Source organism: Sinocyclocheilus rhinocerous, unplaced genomic scaffold (assembly GCF_001515625.1).
Source record: "Sinocyclocheilus rhinocerous isolate Xijiao unplaced genomic scaffold, SAMN03320098_v1.1 scaffold6887, whole genome shotgun sequence".
In the NCBI taxonomy this organism is placed as follows: Eukaryota; Metazoa; Chordata; class Actinopteri; order Cypriniformes; family Cyprinidae; genus Sinocyclocheilus; species Sinocyclocheilus rhinocerous.
Genome location: NW_015640439.1, coordinates 93,786 through 111,268, shown reverse-complemented (window position 1 = coordinate 111,268; position 17,483 = coordinate 93,786). Strand labels below are relative to the sequence as shown.

Genomic DNA, 17,483 nt, shown 5'->3' with positions numbered 1-17,483 from the left:
CAGGAGAGCGCGCGAGCGCTGAATGGTTAAACACTGGCAAGAATTAAAAAGTAATGCAATTTATAAACTTTACGATGACGATTTTGTGACGATGTGACACTGCCTCGATTGTGCAAGTGACAATTCCTGTGTCAACTGTGCAGCGTGCAGCTCGCTTATAGACAGACGCGATGTGTGGTGATTTGAAGACATTTGTGTATTTTGAGAGAGAAAGAGAGAGCGGGCGCGGTGATTCACTCACGCTGTTTGTGAAATTACGTCTCACACAAGGTTTTCAAATTACTTTATATGTTATTTAATTAAGAAATATGAAGGTGAGTACCTCACTTTTAGCATTATAATTATTTCACCCGCGCCGGACAGAGACTGAGACGGTGACGCTGCATGTCGTGCCAAACCTCTCACAGCAGCGTCATCAGTTTGAGATCGTTTTTTTGAGATCGGCCTTTTTAGAGACCGCCAATCAAACATCCCAAAGCGATTATCGGCCGATAGTGATCAGTAGCCGATCAATCGGAGCACCCCTACCCAAAAGCATGGAGAAATGGACACATCTCTTACTTGGCGGTTGTCTTCTTAATCCAGTCCTCACACTCAATGCCTCCACAGAAGGGAATCTGCACAATCTGTGAGAAATTATATGAATTAGGCAAAATTCTAATTTTGATGGAAAAAGAAAGTGACTAAACATCTCTGAATCCACATTGTTTACTTACTCTTCCCTGGTCCAGATCTTTCTGGAATTGCTCCATCGTATCAGCCACAACCATGTGTTTGTGCAAATCATCAGAGGCCCTGTGACAAGTTAACAAATCCTAAGTCATTCTGCATCTGATGGAACTCAGAGCTTTAATGTGGTGACACCAGGTCAGCAGCTGTTTGTACCGTTTAAAAAGGTTGTTCTGGATCTCTTCCAGAAGGTTTAGGATTTTCTTCTCAGCGTCAGCCTCTGGCACAGTGAGCTTTTCTCCCGTGTCTCTTCTTACTGCTACAAACTGACCCCGTTTTAAGTCCTTTGGCCCAACCTCCAACCTTATGGGCACACCCTGCATTCAGAAAACAGGAAGTCAGACATAAAGCCTTTGTGTTTTTGTTATGATAATGCAGCGAGAGAGAACCTCCATACCTTCAGCTCCCAATGATTGAACTTCCAGCCAGGCGAGTAATTATCACGCAGGTCTGCCTTGACTCTGATGTCGGCCTTCTCTAGTTTAGAAAGATATTTGGAGCACTGGGCCAACAGAAGCTCTTTCTCTGCTTCTGGGAGAGTGGCTGTGATGCCACAAGGAATGATGATGACCTGTGAATCACAGTGTAAGTTTGAATACAATGCTATGATCCATTATAAACAGGAAGAAGAAATTATGGATCTCCAGCGTACCTGTAGACATGCTACTCTGGGTGGCAGCACCAGGCCCATGTTGTCTCCATGAACCATTGTCAGGACTCCGATGGTTCGTGTGGTGATGCCCCATGAGTTCTGGTAGGCCAGCTGCTTCTCACCTGGTCTCTCAGGGTCCTCCAAGACGATCTCAAACATCTTGGAGAAGTTCTGGCCCAGGTGATGAGATGTGGCACCCTGTGAGAGTGATGAGGAGAGTTTCAGATCTTACTGCAGTACTTTGATGCTGCTACAATAAATGCTAAATGCTAACTAAATGCTAAGGTAATGATAAAATGATTGATACAATAAAAAGTAACCATCTCTCTGCAGCAGTAGAGGTATGGTCTAACTCAAAGATTTTTCTCATTGTTTTTGTACGTGTGCTAGATGGAAGAAAATAAATAGTTGAATAAAATCATTATTTTTATTTTCTTTGTGCACAAAAAGTTTTCTCGTAGCTTCATAAAATTACAGTTGAACCACTGATGTCACATGGACTATTGACTACTTTAACAATGTCCTCACTACCTTTCTAGGCCTTGAACTTGTCAGTTGTGTTGCTGTCTATGCAGGGTCAGAAAGTCAAAAACATCTTCATTTGTGTTCTGAAGAACAACGAAGGTCTTACGGGTTTGGAACAACATGAGGGTAAGTAATTAGTGACAATTTTCATTTTTGGGTGAACTACCCCTTTAAATTAGGAGTATCTGGAGGTTTTGCAAATTAAAGGCTAACCTGAATAGCTCTGCCGCTTGCTGAGATGTAAGCCTCCACAGTGGTGGTGTAGTCTCCTCCTGCAAACTTCTCCTTCTCTGTTTTCCTGCCCTTGACCACAGGGATGGCCATCAGCTCCTCATACACTCGAGCATACAGGTCCAGAATCTGCAGAACCTGCACACATGACGGATAAAAGAGTAGGAGGGTCTGAACCATGGTACAAATTACTTCTGGATCTGCATGTAAATAGTAAGCTACGAGTGAGGTGTGATAGATCACATCTTACCTCCTCTACGGCTTCCTCTTTGGTGGCAAATGCTGTGTGTCCTTCTTGCCAAAGGAACTCTCTGGTTCTCAGGAAGGGCTGGGGGTGTTTGAACTCCCAACGCTGAGAAAAGCAAAAAGCGAAGTGAAGACACAGGTCCTTAATTTAGATGTGTTTGCAAAAGTGTACGACTGAGGCTAAAACTGACCACGACGTTGCACCACTGGTTGAGTTTGATTGGCAGGTCTCTGTGTGACTGGACCCACTTGGCATAGGCAGGATACATGACTGCATCAATGAAAGAAGGGATTGAATTTATTAAATAGATAATAAAAAAAGTCCATGTAAGATACAGCTGCAGTTGCTCACCTGTCTCACTAGTGGGGCGCACAGCGACGGGCTCCGCCAGCTCTGTCTTTCCTGATCTTGTCACCCAAGCAACCTACAGACATTTGCAGATAAAACGCACAAATCTGAGTTGAAGTTCCACATGCTGATAAGCCCAAATATTACATTATACTGTATGATCCACCATAATATCTCATTCCAATTATCCATTACAAAAAAAAACATTACAACATGCAGTAAAAACAATAACATCGTGAAATATTATTACAATTTAAAATAACTGTTTTCTATTGTAATATATTCTAAAATGTTCTTTATTCCTGTGATGACAAAGCGGAGTTTTCAGCATCATTACTCCAGCGTCACAAGATCCTTCAGAAATCATTCCAACATCCTGATTTGGCATTTCAGTAAAATATTATTTTTATTATCAATGTTGAAAACCGTTGTGCTGCTTATTTTTTGTGAAAATGTGATACTTTTCCATTATAAATGCTGTAATTTTTAATCAATTTATTGCATCCTTGCTGAATAATATTAATAAAGAATATATAAGTATCAAAAGTATCCATAGCATAGTGTTGCTCATATCCTTTCATTCCTTTATTTCCATCTCCTCACCTCCGGAGCAAAATCTGCTATGTGGGTCTTCTCTTTCTCCAGGGCAGCCTGAGAGACAAACATGGGGAAGTAGCAGTTCTCCACACCCAGCTTCTTGATCTCCCGGTCAAAGAATTCTTTGATGGCATCCCAGATAGCATAAGACCAGGGCCTCAACACGTAACAGCCACTGACGTCGTAATACTCGATCATCTCGGCCTTGGTGATCACCTGAAAACAGCAAAAACGATGATTTTGGTAAAAAAAAAAAAAAAAAAGCTGAACAACAAAACGGTTCTCCGACAGTTTACAAAAATATGTGAACAAAGTGTACCTGTGAGTACCAATCAGCCAGGTTTTCCTCTTTCTTTGCCTCTAGTCCCAGCCTATATTGAGAAACACAAAATAAGTGAGTGAATCTACTGTTCCTGCTTGCAAATGCCACATTTCCTCAATGCAAAACTGAATATCTTTCAGTGAAGTGTTCATAAACACAGCTTAAAGTCTGAAAAAGACATTCAGACAGTACAGCCTGTGTTTAGGGTTTAGTCTTGGAGGACGAAACCAGTTGTGGCAGTACTAAAACAACTGCAAAACTTTCTCAAGTCTCCATTCAAATAGTTAGAAACACCTTGTGGAACCACATAAAGGGTATCTGACAGCTAAGCGTTGTGATTTTGTCTCTCACCGTGTCTGTTTCTTTGGCCCCTGGCCGTCTCCTGCTCCACCTGCTCCAGAGTCCTGACCTTGTTGAGGTTTCTCTCCTCCTTTCTGCTGTTTACGTGCTCCTCCTCCTCCCCCCTGCTTCTCAGACTTGTTCTCCCGCTCTTTACGGCTCTTGTCTTCTCCTCCCGTGTTCCCTGAAGTTCCTGGAGTGGTCACAGGCTTGTACTCCTCTCCAGTGAGGGCTTTATACTGACCCTTCAGTTCAAGCAGAGTCTTCACTGCTTTATCAACTTGCTCCTAAAGACAGATTAGAATCACATGAGCACAAAAACAAAGCCACATTAGTAATTAAATTTTGCAAGCAAATGCAAACCAACCTTGGGTGCTTTCTCTGCTTTAAGCCGTCTCACTTGCTCCCCCTGCTGGGCTATGTCTGCAAACAGAGCTTGAGCCTGAGGAGAGGAGCTGGACTGAGGCTGGGAGGAGCTAGATTGGGGTGGGGCAGGGATAGATTGTACAGGGGTGGGGCCTGAGGATGGAGGCAGGCCTGGTTTGTATTCCTGTCCAGTTTGCTGCTTGTACTCGGCTTTCAGACTCAGCAACTCCTTCAATGCAGCATCTATCTGATCCTGTAAAAGTACGAGCAATTGTTAAATACTACTTATGGTTGTTTGAAAATCAGATACTTAAATATCTGAGCAATTCGAAGCAAAACTGAAATAAGTTTAAAACCTTGGGTGCCTTTTCTGTTTTCAATTTCCTCACAAGGTCTCCTTGTTGAGAGACACGATCGTAAATAGCCTTAGGAGAGCTGTCAGAGGAGTCGGACACAGCAGGGGTGGTGGCGGCAGGCTGAGCTGGAGCTGATGGAGAAGCACCAGCGGGGGGAACTCCGGGTTTGTATTCCTGCCCTGTTACCTGCTTATATTCTGCCTTCAGAGCCAAAAGCTGCTTTACTGCTGCATCAGTCTGGTCCTGGGGAGGAAAGAGAAATCATGCTGCTTTACAAACAATTACACACTGTGTTTCCTGAAATCACCACAGCAAAATTTGTTGATTATCATTTATAACTTTTTCGTTATTAATAACAATAGTCATCATATGGAACATTAAAGATATATTTTAAGAATTGTTTTATTATGTCAATAGAAAAGAAATGCAACTATGGTCTCACTTTTGGTGCTTTCTCTGCTTTCAGCTTTCTGACCAGCTCCCCTTGATCGGACACACGCCCATATATGGCAGCAGGGGAGGAGTCAGATGAAGGGGCGGATTTTGTGGGAGATGCTGTGGGAGGAGCCATGCCTGGTTTGTAGTCTTGACCAGTGAGCTGTTTAAACTCAGCTTTGAGAGCCAAGAGCTGTTTTACTGCAGCATCTACTTGCTCCTGTAAAATGAGGAAGACATATTCAATTTCACTATTTACCACAGTTATAGACAGGTCTAAACTACTAACAGACATGACATCTGATGTCATGATGCCCTGGTATATACTACTTATACCTTTTAAAGGTGCAGACACATTTACCACTACTCTGCAAAATAGTGTGGCAAAATCCATCACTTCAACAGGAAACTGTGTGATCTAAAGTTTTGTGTGACGGCGAAAAAGTTCCCAACACAGATTTCACTTGTATTCAAATTTGTCACAAAAATTCCTGATCGAGAGAAAGCAGCTTGCTTTGAAAGTTACTTCTGTGTGATACTACAAAGAAGATGCTAGACTATTAAAGGGACAGCTCACCCAAAAGTAAAATTCTGTTGTTCCAAACCTATATGAATTTCTTTCTTTTGCTGAACAAAAATTAAGATATTTTGAAAAATGTTGGTAACCAAACAATTGCTGGTCCCCACTGACTTCCATAGTGCTTTTTTTCCCCCAAACTATGGAAGTCAGTGGGGGCCAACAACTATTTGGTTACCAACATTCTTCATAATATTTTGTGTTCTACAGAAGAAAGAAACTGATGCAGAATTGGAACAACTTTAGAGTTGTAGCAATAGCTTTTTCTTGCCTGCATAATTTTGAGAATGTGTCCACCCTTTAAGACAGCATCCCAATGAAGCAGACCTTTAAAAGCAACTGAAAATGCTTAGAATGCAGAAGTGTGGCTAGAAAATGCTGTCTAGGTAGACAGCTTGCAACAGTGAGGGAAACAGACCTTGGGTGCTTTTTCAGCCTTCAGTCTTCTGACCACCTCACCCTGCTCAGAAACACGAGTGAATGGACAACCGGTGGAGGCAGGGCTTGGACTTCCTGCTGCAGGGGTGGGGGCGGAGCTCTTTGGTGCTGGGGCAGATGGAGGTGGAGCCATGCCAGGTTTGTACTCCTGTCCGGTCTGTTGTTTAAACTCAGATTTCAAAGCCAAGAGCTGCTTTACAGCAGCGTCCACTTGTTCTTTAGGGGCCTTGTCTGTCTTGAGCTGTCTGACCAGGTCTCCCTGAGCCGCAATGCTGGAGAATAGGGCAGAAGAGTCTCCTGGTGCGGCCGGCGCTGGGCTGGAGACAGGAGCCTGTTTGGCTTTGCTCAGAGGAACAGACTCTGCCTTCACCTGAATAATATGAATAGAGCGATCATTTTCTTCAACATTTGAAAACAAAGTAATTAAGAGAACGAATAGATGATCCAATTTTGTGCTCACAGGTTTAGCAGCTGTCTGGCTCTTGCTCTTGTCCTTGGAGCCAGCAGTGGGCATCTCTTTTGTGTGTCCGTCTGGGATGTAGAGCAGGACACAGGGACTCTCCTTGCAGCTGTGGGGGCTGAACAAAGAGGTCAAATTGTAAACTGAACACAAAAACAGACAGTTAAAACAGTTTATTATTCATAAGACTTCGTGCTGAATGGATAAGAGGTGTAACCTGATTGGCTCATAAGGCTGATCACAGATATAGAAACCCCGTCTCTGCAGCTGTATGAGGTCACCTTTCTTCAAGTCCTTCAGGCAAGGGTCTCCTAACATTTTCTCCTCTATCTGGAAACAAAATATTCACTTTAATACACATAACATTAAAACAATATATGAACAAGTGTTCAAAACGTACTACTTTCTTCTTGTTTTTCATTGTTCTTCTACTCGAAGAATCCTAAAAATATATTATGGTTTCCACAAAAATAGCAAGCATCACAACTGTTTTTACCATTGATTATAATAATAAATTATCTTGAGCACCAAATCAGCATATTAGAATGGTTTCTGAAGGATCATGTGAAACTAAAGTCTGGAGTAATACATTACATTTTTTTTATATATTAAAAGAGAAAACAGTTATTTTAAATAACACATTTTTTTTTAAAAATCACAATTTTATTGTTTTCTGCTGTATTTTTGAGCAAATAAATGTAGCCTTGGTGAGCATAAGAGACTTCTGAATGGTATTGTATTTTTGCACTTGTGTAATGTAGTACCGTTCATAAATGTTATGCAAATCAAGGGGCAGTTTTACTAAACAGGGCAAATTAGCGCGAGCACGCAATTCCAAAACAGCGACGATGGGCATGGACATTTCTGTGGGTGATTTACTGACAACGCAAATAAAAAAAATACAAAAAACAGATGCAACATCTCATTTACATATCGACCAACGCAATATACCAAGCGCAGCGCAAATGAGCGTAGTCACAAATAAAAAATAAAGAAACAAAGAAGCCAAAGTACGTTGAAAAGAACCGGAGGTTCACAGTACGTCCAAAAAATAACGATTTGCTAGAAGTTTTGATAGACCTGGTATTGCGTGACTCTTAGTTGAAGGTTCCAAGTAGTCTTTTATTTCCTGAAGCAAATTAAAAATAACATGGCTTGGCAAACGATATGTTCGGATATTGTGTTCTTCAGGCGTTCAAAATAAATTAATACATGTGGAAAAAAACATCTCACTTCTACCACAAACTCTCTGTTCTCTGCGATGCCTCCTCCTAGCAACAATAATTGCAGCATTTCAAGCGCAAAATAGTTTAAGACATACTTTTTTTGGGCATCAAATAATGGCGCAAATACCAGTAATTTGACGAGCGCAAACGTTAGTAAAATGCGTTGCACGATTCATTTGAATACTCTCCTCCCATAACTTTTTCGTCTGAAAGGGAAACTCCTACAAATGCATATTCAATAAGGTCAGGTGCAAAAATAACTCTGGCCACACCTTTTCAGTGCTAATTCGTCACTGCGCGTCTTTAGTAAAACCTGACAGTACAATTTTAATGCCAAAAGTAGTTTGCGCTGGTGCAAGCTGTTAGTAAAACTGGCCCCAAGTAGGGTTGGGTTTCGTTTGGGTTTTTTCCGATACCGGTGCCAAATCGATACTTTTAAAACGGTTCCGGTGCCTAAATGGTTACCTTAACCGATACTTAAAAAAAAAAATTAATAATTACCCAAAATAGGATGGATTGGCCATTATAGAGCGCTATAAACACATTTAATGTCTGCTTCATTCATACTGGACGCCAGAGGGCACCCTCGCGCAGAAACTCCACATGAGCATCACAGAAGGAATAGGACTCAGGAAATCCCTAATATGGACAAAGGCATTGCTATCGCTGTAACGGAGTAAACAGAAGATATAAACTTAACTAAACTAAACTTATATAAACGTTTTGAATGATAAAACAAAGACAATAAACACTCGACTGCGACAATGTATAGTTTATCTGTGTTATTCAAGCCATCTTTGGTATTTTCATCATAATCAAGTATATTTATAATCCATTGCTAATCGACATAGCATTTTTACCATTTACAGTATAGAACGGTAACAAAAATAGCAAAAATAGCAAGCATCACAACTGTTTTTACCATTGATTATAATAATAAATTATCTTGAGAGCATATTAGGCATATTAGAATGGTTTCTGAAGGATCATGTGAAACTAAAGTCTGGAGTAATACATTACATTTTTTTTATATATTAAAAGAGAAAACAGTTATTTTAAATAACACATTTTTTTTTAAAAATCACAATTTTATTGTTTTCTGCTGTATTTTTGAGCAAATAAATGTAGCCTTGGTGAGCATAAGAGACTTCTGAATGGTATTGTATTTTTGCACTTGTGTAATGTAGTACCGTTCATAAATGTTATGCAAATCAAGGGGCAGTTTTACTAAACAGGGCAAATTAGCGCGAGCACGCAATTCCAAAACAGCGACGATGGGCATGGACATTTCTGTGGGTGATTTACTGACAACGCAAATAAAAAAAATACAAAAAACAGATGCAACATCTCATTTACATATCGACCAACGCAATATACCAAGCGCAGCGCAAATGAGCGTAGTCACAAATAAAAAATAAAGAAACAAAGAAGCCAAAGTACGTTGAAAAGAACCGGAGGTTCACAGTACGTCCAAAAAATAACGATTTGCTAGAAGTTTTGATAGACCTGGTATTGCGTGACTCTTAGTTGAAGGTTCCAAGTAGTCTTTTATTTCCTGAAGCAAATTAAAAATAACATGGCTTGGCAAACGATATGTTCGGATATTGTGTTCTTCAGGCGTTCAAAATAAATTAATACATGTGGAAAAAAACATCTCACTTCTACCACAAACTCTCTGTTCTCTGCGATGCCTCCTCCTAGCAACAATAATTGCAGCATTTCAAGCGCAAAATAGTTTAAGACATACTTTTTTTGGGCATCAAATAATGGCGCAAATACCAGTAATTTGACGAGCGCAAACGTTAGTAAAATGCGTTGCACGATTCATTTGAATACTCTCCTCCCATAACTTTTTCGTCTGAAAGGGAAACTCCTACAAATGCATATTCAATAAGGTCAGGTGCAAAAATAACTCTGGCCACACCTTTTCAGTGCTAATTCGTCACTGCGCGTCTTTAGTAAAACCTGACAGTACAATTTTAATGCCAAAAGTAGTTTGCGCTGGTGCAAGCTGTTAGTAAAACTGGCCCCAAGTAGGGTTGGGTTTCGTTTGGGTTTTTTCCGATACCGGTGCCAAATCGATACTTTTAAAACGGTTCCGGTGCCTAAATGGTTACCTTAACCGATACTTAAAAAAAAAAATTAATAATTACCCAAAATAGGATGGATTGGCCATTATAGAGCGCTATAAACACATTTAATGTCTGCTTCATTCATACTGGACGCCAGAGGGCACCCTCGCGCAGAAACTCCACATGAGCATCACAGAAGGAATAGGACTCAGGAAATCCCTAATATGGACAAAGGCATTGCTATCGCTGTAACGGAGTAAACAGAAGATATAAACTTAACTAAACTAAACTTATATAAACGTTTTGAATGATAAAACAAAGACAATAAACACTCGACTGCGACAATGTATAGTTTATCTGTGTTATTCAAGCCATCTTTGGTATTTTCATCATAATCAAGTATATTTATAATCCATTGCTAATCGACATAGCATTTTTACCATTTACAGTATAGAACGGTATCTACCTGCTGCCATCAGAGCAAGTGTAATTGCTGCATCCTCGGATGCTCTCATTTCCCGAGTTGTTCTTTTAAGTCGGAATGTGAAAACAATATGGACACTTGCGTTACTACAAAGATGTGTTGGATTTGTATTAGAGCTTTCCGACTTGCGTTCGTGAATTTTCTCAGTCGGGAAATTATTTTTCACGTGCGAACCAGAGAACAAATATGTCAATAGATCGCTCAAGCATTGGTGGCACCGAAATGAGGCACCGAAATCTGCGTTCTGATTCGGTTCTAGTACATACCGGTTACATAGGTACCGGGTGCCATATTGGCACCGGGTTTCAGTACCCAACCCTAGCTCCAAGTGTGTAATTATGATGAACATACAGTTAGGCACATATAATTCTGTCTAACATAATTTTGTTTATTCATCACATTGCAAAAAGCCATATGTATTACGTATTTTTTAGGGCTGTGAATCTTTGGGTAGACAGCGAATTGATTCGATTCAAGAATGATTTTTGCAAATTTAGAACGAATCAATTCGATTCGATTCCATTAACAATTCGATTCTGCATTCTTTAAGTGCATTCACAGGATTATTTAAATGCTTCCCCTAAATTCTTTAAATGCATAGTCAGGGGGCATATTATACAGCAGCCTTTATGGTTAGAGAACCATAGGTTAGAGAAGAAAAAAAAAACACTTTTGTCCATTGTTAGATGCTAGTTTAATGATGCTAGCTATGGCATGTGTAGAAATATATGTAAGCCAAGATTTTAAAAAAGAGCTTTAAAAGTATTATGTATAGGCTTACATTTTGTCACACCAGGGGCGCAGCCATCATTTCAGAAGTGACAAATGTCAAATACAATAATTTTATGTATGTAGCCTATGTATTATTATAGGGCTGAACAATAATTCAATATCAATATGTATTATGTATTATAATGTTTTTCAATAACGGTGATATGATTTTTAAACTCATTTCCGATATTTCGATATACATTACCAGTGTTTCCCATACATTGATTTATTTGTGGCGTTGGACTTCGTTGAATAAACATGAGCACTGCACGTTTAAAATCAAAACGCGGTGCGGGTGTTTTATATGAATGCATCTCTGAAGGGAACCAACCGTCTTCAGAAAAGTTTCGATGGCATTTTTATTTTATCTGATAAAAAGCGTTTAAGAGCGGAGCTGATTTGATTACAGCCATTACTGGGGAAACCGCTAGCAGCGGCAATCCACCTGTCACTCAAGTGGCCACGGCCTTAATTATGCAGAACTTTAAGGCTTAATATAATTTAAACGGATGAGTTATAAAAAAAAATTCACCCCCCTCACAGTTGTCATGAAGGGCAAAATTAGCTATATAGACCAAAACCACTTTTTGTACCAGGCTGTAAACATTTTTTTCTGCTGTAAAGTTGGGCATTTTAACATGGGGAGTCTATGGGACTGACTCCCTTTTGGAGCCAGCCTCTAGCGGCCAGTCGATGAATTGCAGTTTTAGTCACTTCCGTGTTGGTTTCAAGAGAGAGGCCGAAGGCTAAATACAAATAAAAGGTGAACATTAATTTATTTGTGCCGTTTTAAAAAATTTAATAGTTTTATAGAAATAGGTTTCATAGACTTGGCAAATTAATTTTTCATAAGTTTGTAGGTACAGACATCTGTTGTGGGTGTTCTTGGCAGTTTTTATGAAGCTTTTTTAATAGTGTTCATATCGATATCGGATTTTATATTATACTCACCCGAAATTAAGAAATATATCGTGATATAAATTTTGGCCATATCGTCCGGCCCTATATATATATTTTTTTTTTTTTTTCTTTTACAAGGAATTCTTTTCTTATCTCTTACTTTGAATTTGCTATAAAGAAATCAAAATCAAATACACTGCTGGACAATAATCAATCATTTGTAATCTATAATTTTTTCCCTAATGGCAATTTTATGATTGTTTTATATACTACAAACAATTATTTTAATTTTCTGCAAAGAATAAGGTAGAAAATATACTTTATAGTTTATGTACTGTAATAAATGATATCTCAATTAGCACTGCATCATTCATAAATTGTATTTATTTATTGTGTTTATTGTTTTAACGTTTCATCAGTTCATTCTGCTTTTTTATTCAGTTTAGCTGCAGATATAGCCTGGCACGTCTTAAGTTCTATGAGCGCGAGATCACTTCTCTTTCAGTGCGAAAACTTCTTTATCTAATTTTCATAAAATAAAATGCTATAGTATTTAACTTTTCCAATCCATCGGCGAATGATGATTCTGAAAGAAAACGCACCTGATGTCTGTTTAACGCTACTTTCATGCATCTGATTATCAGATAAACCTCACGCTCTTATTTCAAGGTTGTTGAAATAAGTGGTTATTTTAACAGTTTCCTTCGTGCATTCAATTCAACGACATTGTTAAAACACATTTATCATTCAATGGAACTGTGCGTATGCTTTAGACACATTTTTGCTCGGTCCATGCAATAAATGTGCAGCCTTCGACTGCTCAGGTAATGTCGTCGGTATGACCGAGAGCCATTGAAAAACTACAAAAAAGTAAAACTACTTCACTTTAGGATTACTGGCCATGAGTACTAAGGAGAGATCACACATCAGCTGCTCAAAAAATGTGTCGGTGAGACGAACGGAGCGTGAGCGCAATCCTGTGACAGTCACATGCGGTAAATAGTGGAGCGCGTGAAGGAGAGATGCGAGGGCACGAACACTGTTCAAGACCTCCATTAATTCGTGCTTGTAGTAATTTAATGTGTAAAGAAATTGCGATTCATTCGATTCTTAATGTTTTAAATCGATTACTGTCCGAAATCGATGATGGTTTCAAGATCGATGCATATGCATTGTCAGGGTTTGTAATCGATGCATCAAGAAAACGAGTGAATCGTTACATCCCTAGTATTTATGTATTATAGATTAATTTTCACAAAAGGAGCCCAAAACAGAACTGAGAGTGAAAGAATGTGATTTTTTTTAATGTTAACTGTGATGCATGCGTTACCACAGAAACACAGTCAACACCCCAACAGACTTGAGTACCACACCTTGCTGTTCTTGTTGATGTAAGCCTTGAAATCGTCATCCTTGCCCAAAACCGGTTTGGTAATGAGGTGCTGGTAGTTGACGCAGACAGTAGGCACAAATGGAGCACGGCTGGACTCAGTGAGCCAGGTGATCTTAGTGGTCTTCTTATAATCAGTGTTCTCCAGGTTCAGACGACCATCTAGTGACGTGATTGCTCCACTGGCATCCCTGCAGACACCAAGACAAAATTCATTCAAAAGTTTGGGATCAGTTTTTTTTTTTTTTAAATACCTTTATACAGCAATGACACAATAAAACTGAGCTAAAATGACAGTAAAGACATTTATGATGTTACAAAATTTTTTTTCAACATTTTCTTAATGGCTGCTAAAAGTTAATATTTGCCATCACGTGAATAAATTACATTTTTTAAATACATATTAACAAAATAAAAGTAATTTACAATTTTAAAAGGGTTGGTGCCAGAGCACAAAAAGTAAGGGGGCATGTATATTTTTGGAGAGAGCTGCGACGAAAATTGTGTTTCGTTCACCTTAATAATTCACATTTAAAGCTATGCTTGTCTGCTGTAAAAAAAATTGAGCATTTTACCTGTGAATTTTGGTGATGATGATGTTTCCCCAGTTGATGAAGGTGACAGTCTCACCCTCTGTGAAAGTTTCTGCGTCCGCACCCTCAATAAAGACCTTTGGCCCGTACCACACTGGCTTCATTCCCACATCTGCATTCTGGAGATAGGATGTGACTCACTTAATATGTCTCTCAATGACTGTGACGGTTACTAAAAATATTTTTTATGGCACAGACAAGTTCTTTAGATGTGTGTGATTGCCGTTTTTATTACCTTGGGATGTTTGGCAACCTCTTTCATCTCCTCCTTGGCCTCAGAAATGCAGACTGGAATGACCTGCGAGCTTAGTAGGGCAGTGTATCTTGGGGCTATTGGGTCAATGACCTATACAGGGAGGGTGAGAGAGAGGGGAGAAAATAATTCTTTAGATAACAGCCCACATAAAACCACCAAAGCTTCTTTGCTCTCACACTGCTCTGTATGGATCGACAGATGAGTGAGGACAGGTAGAGAAGAGTGAAATGACGAGCAAGGAAAGCCAAACACTGCACCGAACAGACTGTTACAGCCACAGGGGTGCATAACTGATGTCCATAACTGCTTGGAACCCTTATTTAGGTAGGTTCACAACAGCAAGAGTGTAAGTATTTATTTTCTCTGGACATGAGGGAGTTGATCACCATTAACAGGGTTTCAGAAAGAAATCAAAAGCAAAAGGTTTGAGAAGTGTCACTGGGGAGCCCTAAAGCTAATTTAGGTTTGACTGAACAACATGAATTGTTCTAAATGTATGTTCACTTTCTATAGAATCTGCCAGAAGCTGTATGAGGGGAGGAAATGAATGATAGCACAAACACAGACACAAGCTGCATATGTGAGGAAGTCAGAAGGGGAAAAAAACATGAAATCGGTGTCATAGATGATTTCAAGGTGCATGATTACAGACCAGGCCGTCCAACAGGACACGCATGAGCGCCAAACTTGAAATCCTGGATTTCAAGCTATGCCGTGTCATATTCACTGTGTACTCTATGTAAAATTAACCTGAAACCTGATCTTTATTTAATGAATTATGATTCTAAATGCAGACAGACATACCGCAATAGTGAAAGGTCAAACTTTTGTTTTGTTTTAAAAGAGATTTTTCCTTTTTTGAGTGAAGAATCCATACTGGAATAAAATATTTTGCCAGATGAATAATCTGGACTTTTGTGAAAGCCATAGATCAGACAATAGAAAGTTAGAGGGAAACGAGGAACAGACAATGCAGGGGGCAGAGGAAACTTGAAGAGGAACAAGAGGAAGAGGAGTAGGAGTACCTTTTTACAGCTAACTGGCAGCTTGTAAACAGAAGAGTGAGATGCACTTTAATGTAGAGCAGGGGACACAGAGCTCAGAGACAGACAGAATGCGAAGTGTTTCAATGTGATTACGCAATCATCTAAATCAGGCCACTTTAATCATAAGACAACTCTATTAGAGGAAACCTAAACCAATGGCTATAATGTCTCTGAACAAATTAAGAGGCTTTATAGATCCTGGCTACAAAAACAACAACATTCCTGCTCTCAGACAAATTAGTACAAAGGGTTGATGGTGCTAAATGGATAGTTCAACCGAAAATGAGAAGTGTTATTATCATTTACTAACCCTCATGTCATTCCAAACCCGCAAGATCTTTAAAATAATGAAACCTCATTCCTGAATCTAAACTGGAAGTCCATTCCACCCCAACTTTCAAGCTTCAAAAAGTACATAAAGTAATTATTGAAGAAATCCATATGAATGAGCAGTTTAATCCAAGTCTCCTGAAGAGACACGATTAACTCATTTGATGAAAAGATCCAAATTAGGCTTTTATTCACAGATGAACAACACTGATCAATGCGCATACATACATCAAATGTGGTCAACAGAAGTTGTACCGCACTTGTGTGACAAGTAAAAAACTTTTCTGTGAACTGTGTTTGTGTGTTGATCAATGTCTATGTGAATAAAATTAAATCTATTTATGACAAAGTGATTAAACTGCTTGATTCATATGGATTATTTTTTACAATATCTTCATGACCTACTTAAACATAAAAGTGGCATGGGCTTTCAGTGTTGGGAAAGAAATCTCTCAGGTTCCATTGAAAATGATGAAAAAGTCTCGGGGTTGGGTTTGGAAAGACACTTTTTTGTATTATCATTTTTGGGTGAAAAATCCCTTTAAAGGAATCACTCACCCAAAAATTAAAATGTATGTAAATGATGACAGAATTATTTTTTCAGAACTCTTTCATTAAAGAAAAGGATGAGACAATGAATGGTGCCAAACCAAGAAAAGAAGAGAAGGCTGAAGCTTCCAGTAATGAGCAGAGTGTTAAAGAGCTCCGGACATGCTTGACGCAAGAAATAAAGTGCAGATGAAGAATTACAAACATGTGTGCAGCTTTTGAAAGATGATGATTATATGACTTGAATAAACACGAAAGCACAATTAAAAGCAACAGCTAAACAGTGATTCTTGTTAAATTAATTTTAAGAAAATAATATAAATTTTTCTGACTTTAAAAAAACAACAATTAAATGCAGGTGCATTCAGGTAAGTTAGTCACAGAGAATGAAAAAAGTGGTAGAGAGGGAGACGTGCAAATGTAAAAGGGAAAGACTGAGTAGAGCACTAAAGGTGAACGGCACTGAGAGGCTGGTGAGCTTAGAGGCTAAAGTTTTTAAAATTAATTTCAAAAAGTTTTGCTTGACAGAATATCACTGGGAAAGTGCAAAGATGTTAGCAAGCTGTTCAGTTTAAGGTTTTTAAACTAGTGAATGAATGGGATGACAAGGACCAGCTGGAGATCAGGTGCAGCCATGATGAACCCTGGCAAGGTTTTAATATTTACCTTTTTGTTGAACGCCCAGATCTTGTCCCACTCCATATTGACTACAGATCTCGAGCCTCCCTGTGACAGAGGAATGGGCAGAAAGCAAAAAAGAATGTGAATCAAGCGGAGTTTGATTAAATAAACAAACCTGAAGTGTAAAGACTGCACATGTGGATAAAACTATAAATGTATATTAAAAATAGGGCTGTGCGATATGGACAAAAAAAAACCTATCGCGATTTCTTTGATCCATTTTAATCACGATTTTGACACACACAGACATGCTTTACAGTCATTAATGCATTCAGTGTGAATTTGAAACATATTTCCAAAAGAAAACCAATTAAAGCTTTATCAAAAAGCTGTAACATGTCTCTAGAACAGACATAAGGCAAAATAATCACTAAGTAAAGGTGTAACAAAATGTCTCTAGAATAGACATATATGGCAGAAAAAAAGAAAAAAAAACCCGTGTCCAGGGATTTATTTTTTTGCCATGCATTGGTCATAGAGCTCTTTGTAGCGGTGCCTCAGGTGTTGAACTAGATTTGTAGCGCCAAGTTCACACGTACTCCGTCTGCAGTGCATATACAGTA

The 17,483-nt window shown here is 39.0% G+C and overlaps 1 protein-coding gene across 1 annotated transcript in view; it reads right to left on the bottom strand.

Annotated features, from left to right (window-relative positions):
- Nucleotides 1-520: 520 nt before the first annotated feature.
- The window catches only part of LOC107752698 (bifunctional glutamate/proline--tRNA ligase-like), a 26,778-nt gene continuing 9,815 nt past the window's right edge, over nt 521-17,483 (bottom strand). Inside the window, exons 9-31 of the mRNA XM_016568722.1 lie at nt 16,906-16,965; nt 15,340-15,360; nt 14,294-14,404; nt 14,041-14,177; nt 13,449-13,656; nt 6,840-6,952; nt 6,623-6,740; nt 6,143-6,532; nt 5,155-5,367; nt 4,713-4,955; nt 4,358-4,609; nt 4,003-4,277; nt 3,649-3,700; nt 3,336-3,545; nt 2,736-2,808; nt 2,575-2,654; nt 2,388-2,489; nt 2,120-2,275; nt 1,382-1,579; nt 1,127-1,300; nt 886-1,046; nt 717-795; nt 521-626 (exon numbers count right to left, since the gene is read on the bottom strand). Of these exons, the coding sequence (XP_016424208.1) occupies nt 558-626; nt 717-795; nt 886-1,046; nt 1,127-1,300; nt 1,382-1,579; nt 2,120-2,275; nt 2,388-2,489; nt 2,575-2,654; nt 2,736-2,808; nt 3,336-3,545; nt 3,649-3,700; nt 4,003-4,277; nt 4,358-4,609; nt 4,713-4,955; nt 5,155-5,367; nt 6,143-6,532; nt 6,623-6,740; nt 6,840-6,952; nt 13,449-13,656; nt 14,041-14,177; nt 14,294-14,404; nt 15,340-15,360; nt 16,906-16,965 (3,495 nt within the window). The 3' untranslated portion in view covers nt 521-557. The remainder of the gene's footprint in view (nt 627-716; nt 796-885; nt 1,047-1,126; nt 1,301-1,381; nt 1,580-2,119; nt 2,276-2,387; nt 2,490-2,574; nt 2,655-2,735; nt 2,809-3,335; nt 3,546-3,648; nt 3,701-4,002; nt 4,278-4,357; nt 4,610-4,712; nt 4,956-5,154; nt 5,368-6,142; nt 6,533-6,622; nt 6,741-6,839; nt 6,953-13,448; nt 13,657-14,040; nt 14,178-14,293; nt 14,405-15,339; nt 15,361-16,905; nt 16,966-17,483) is intronic.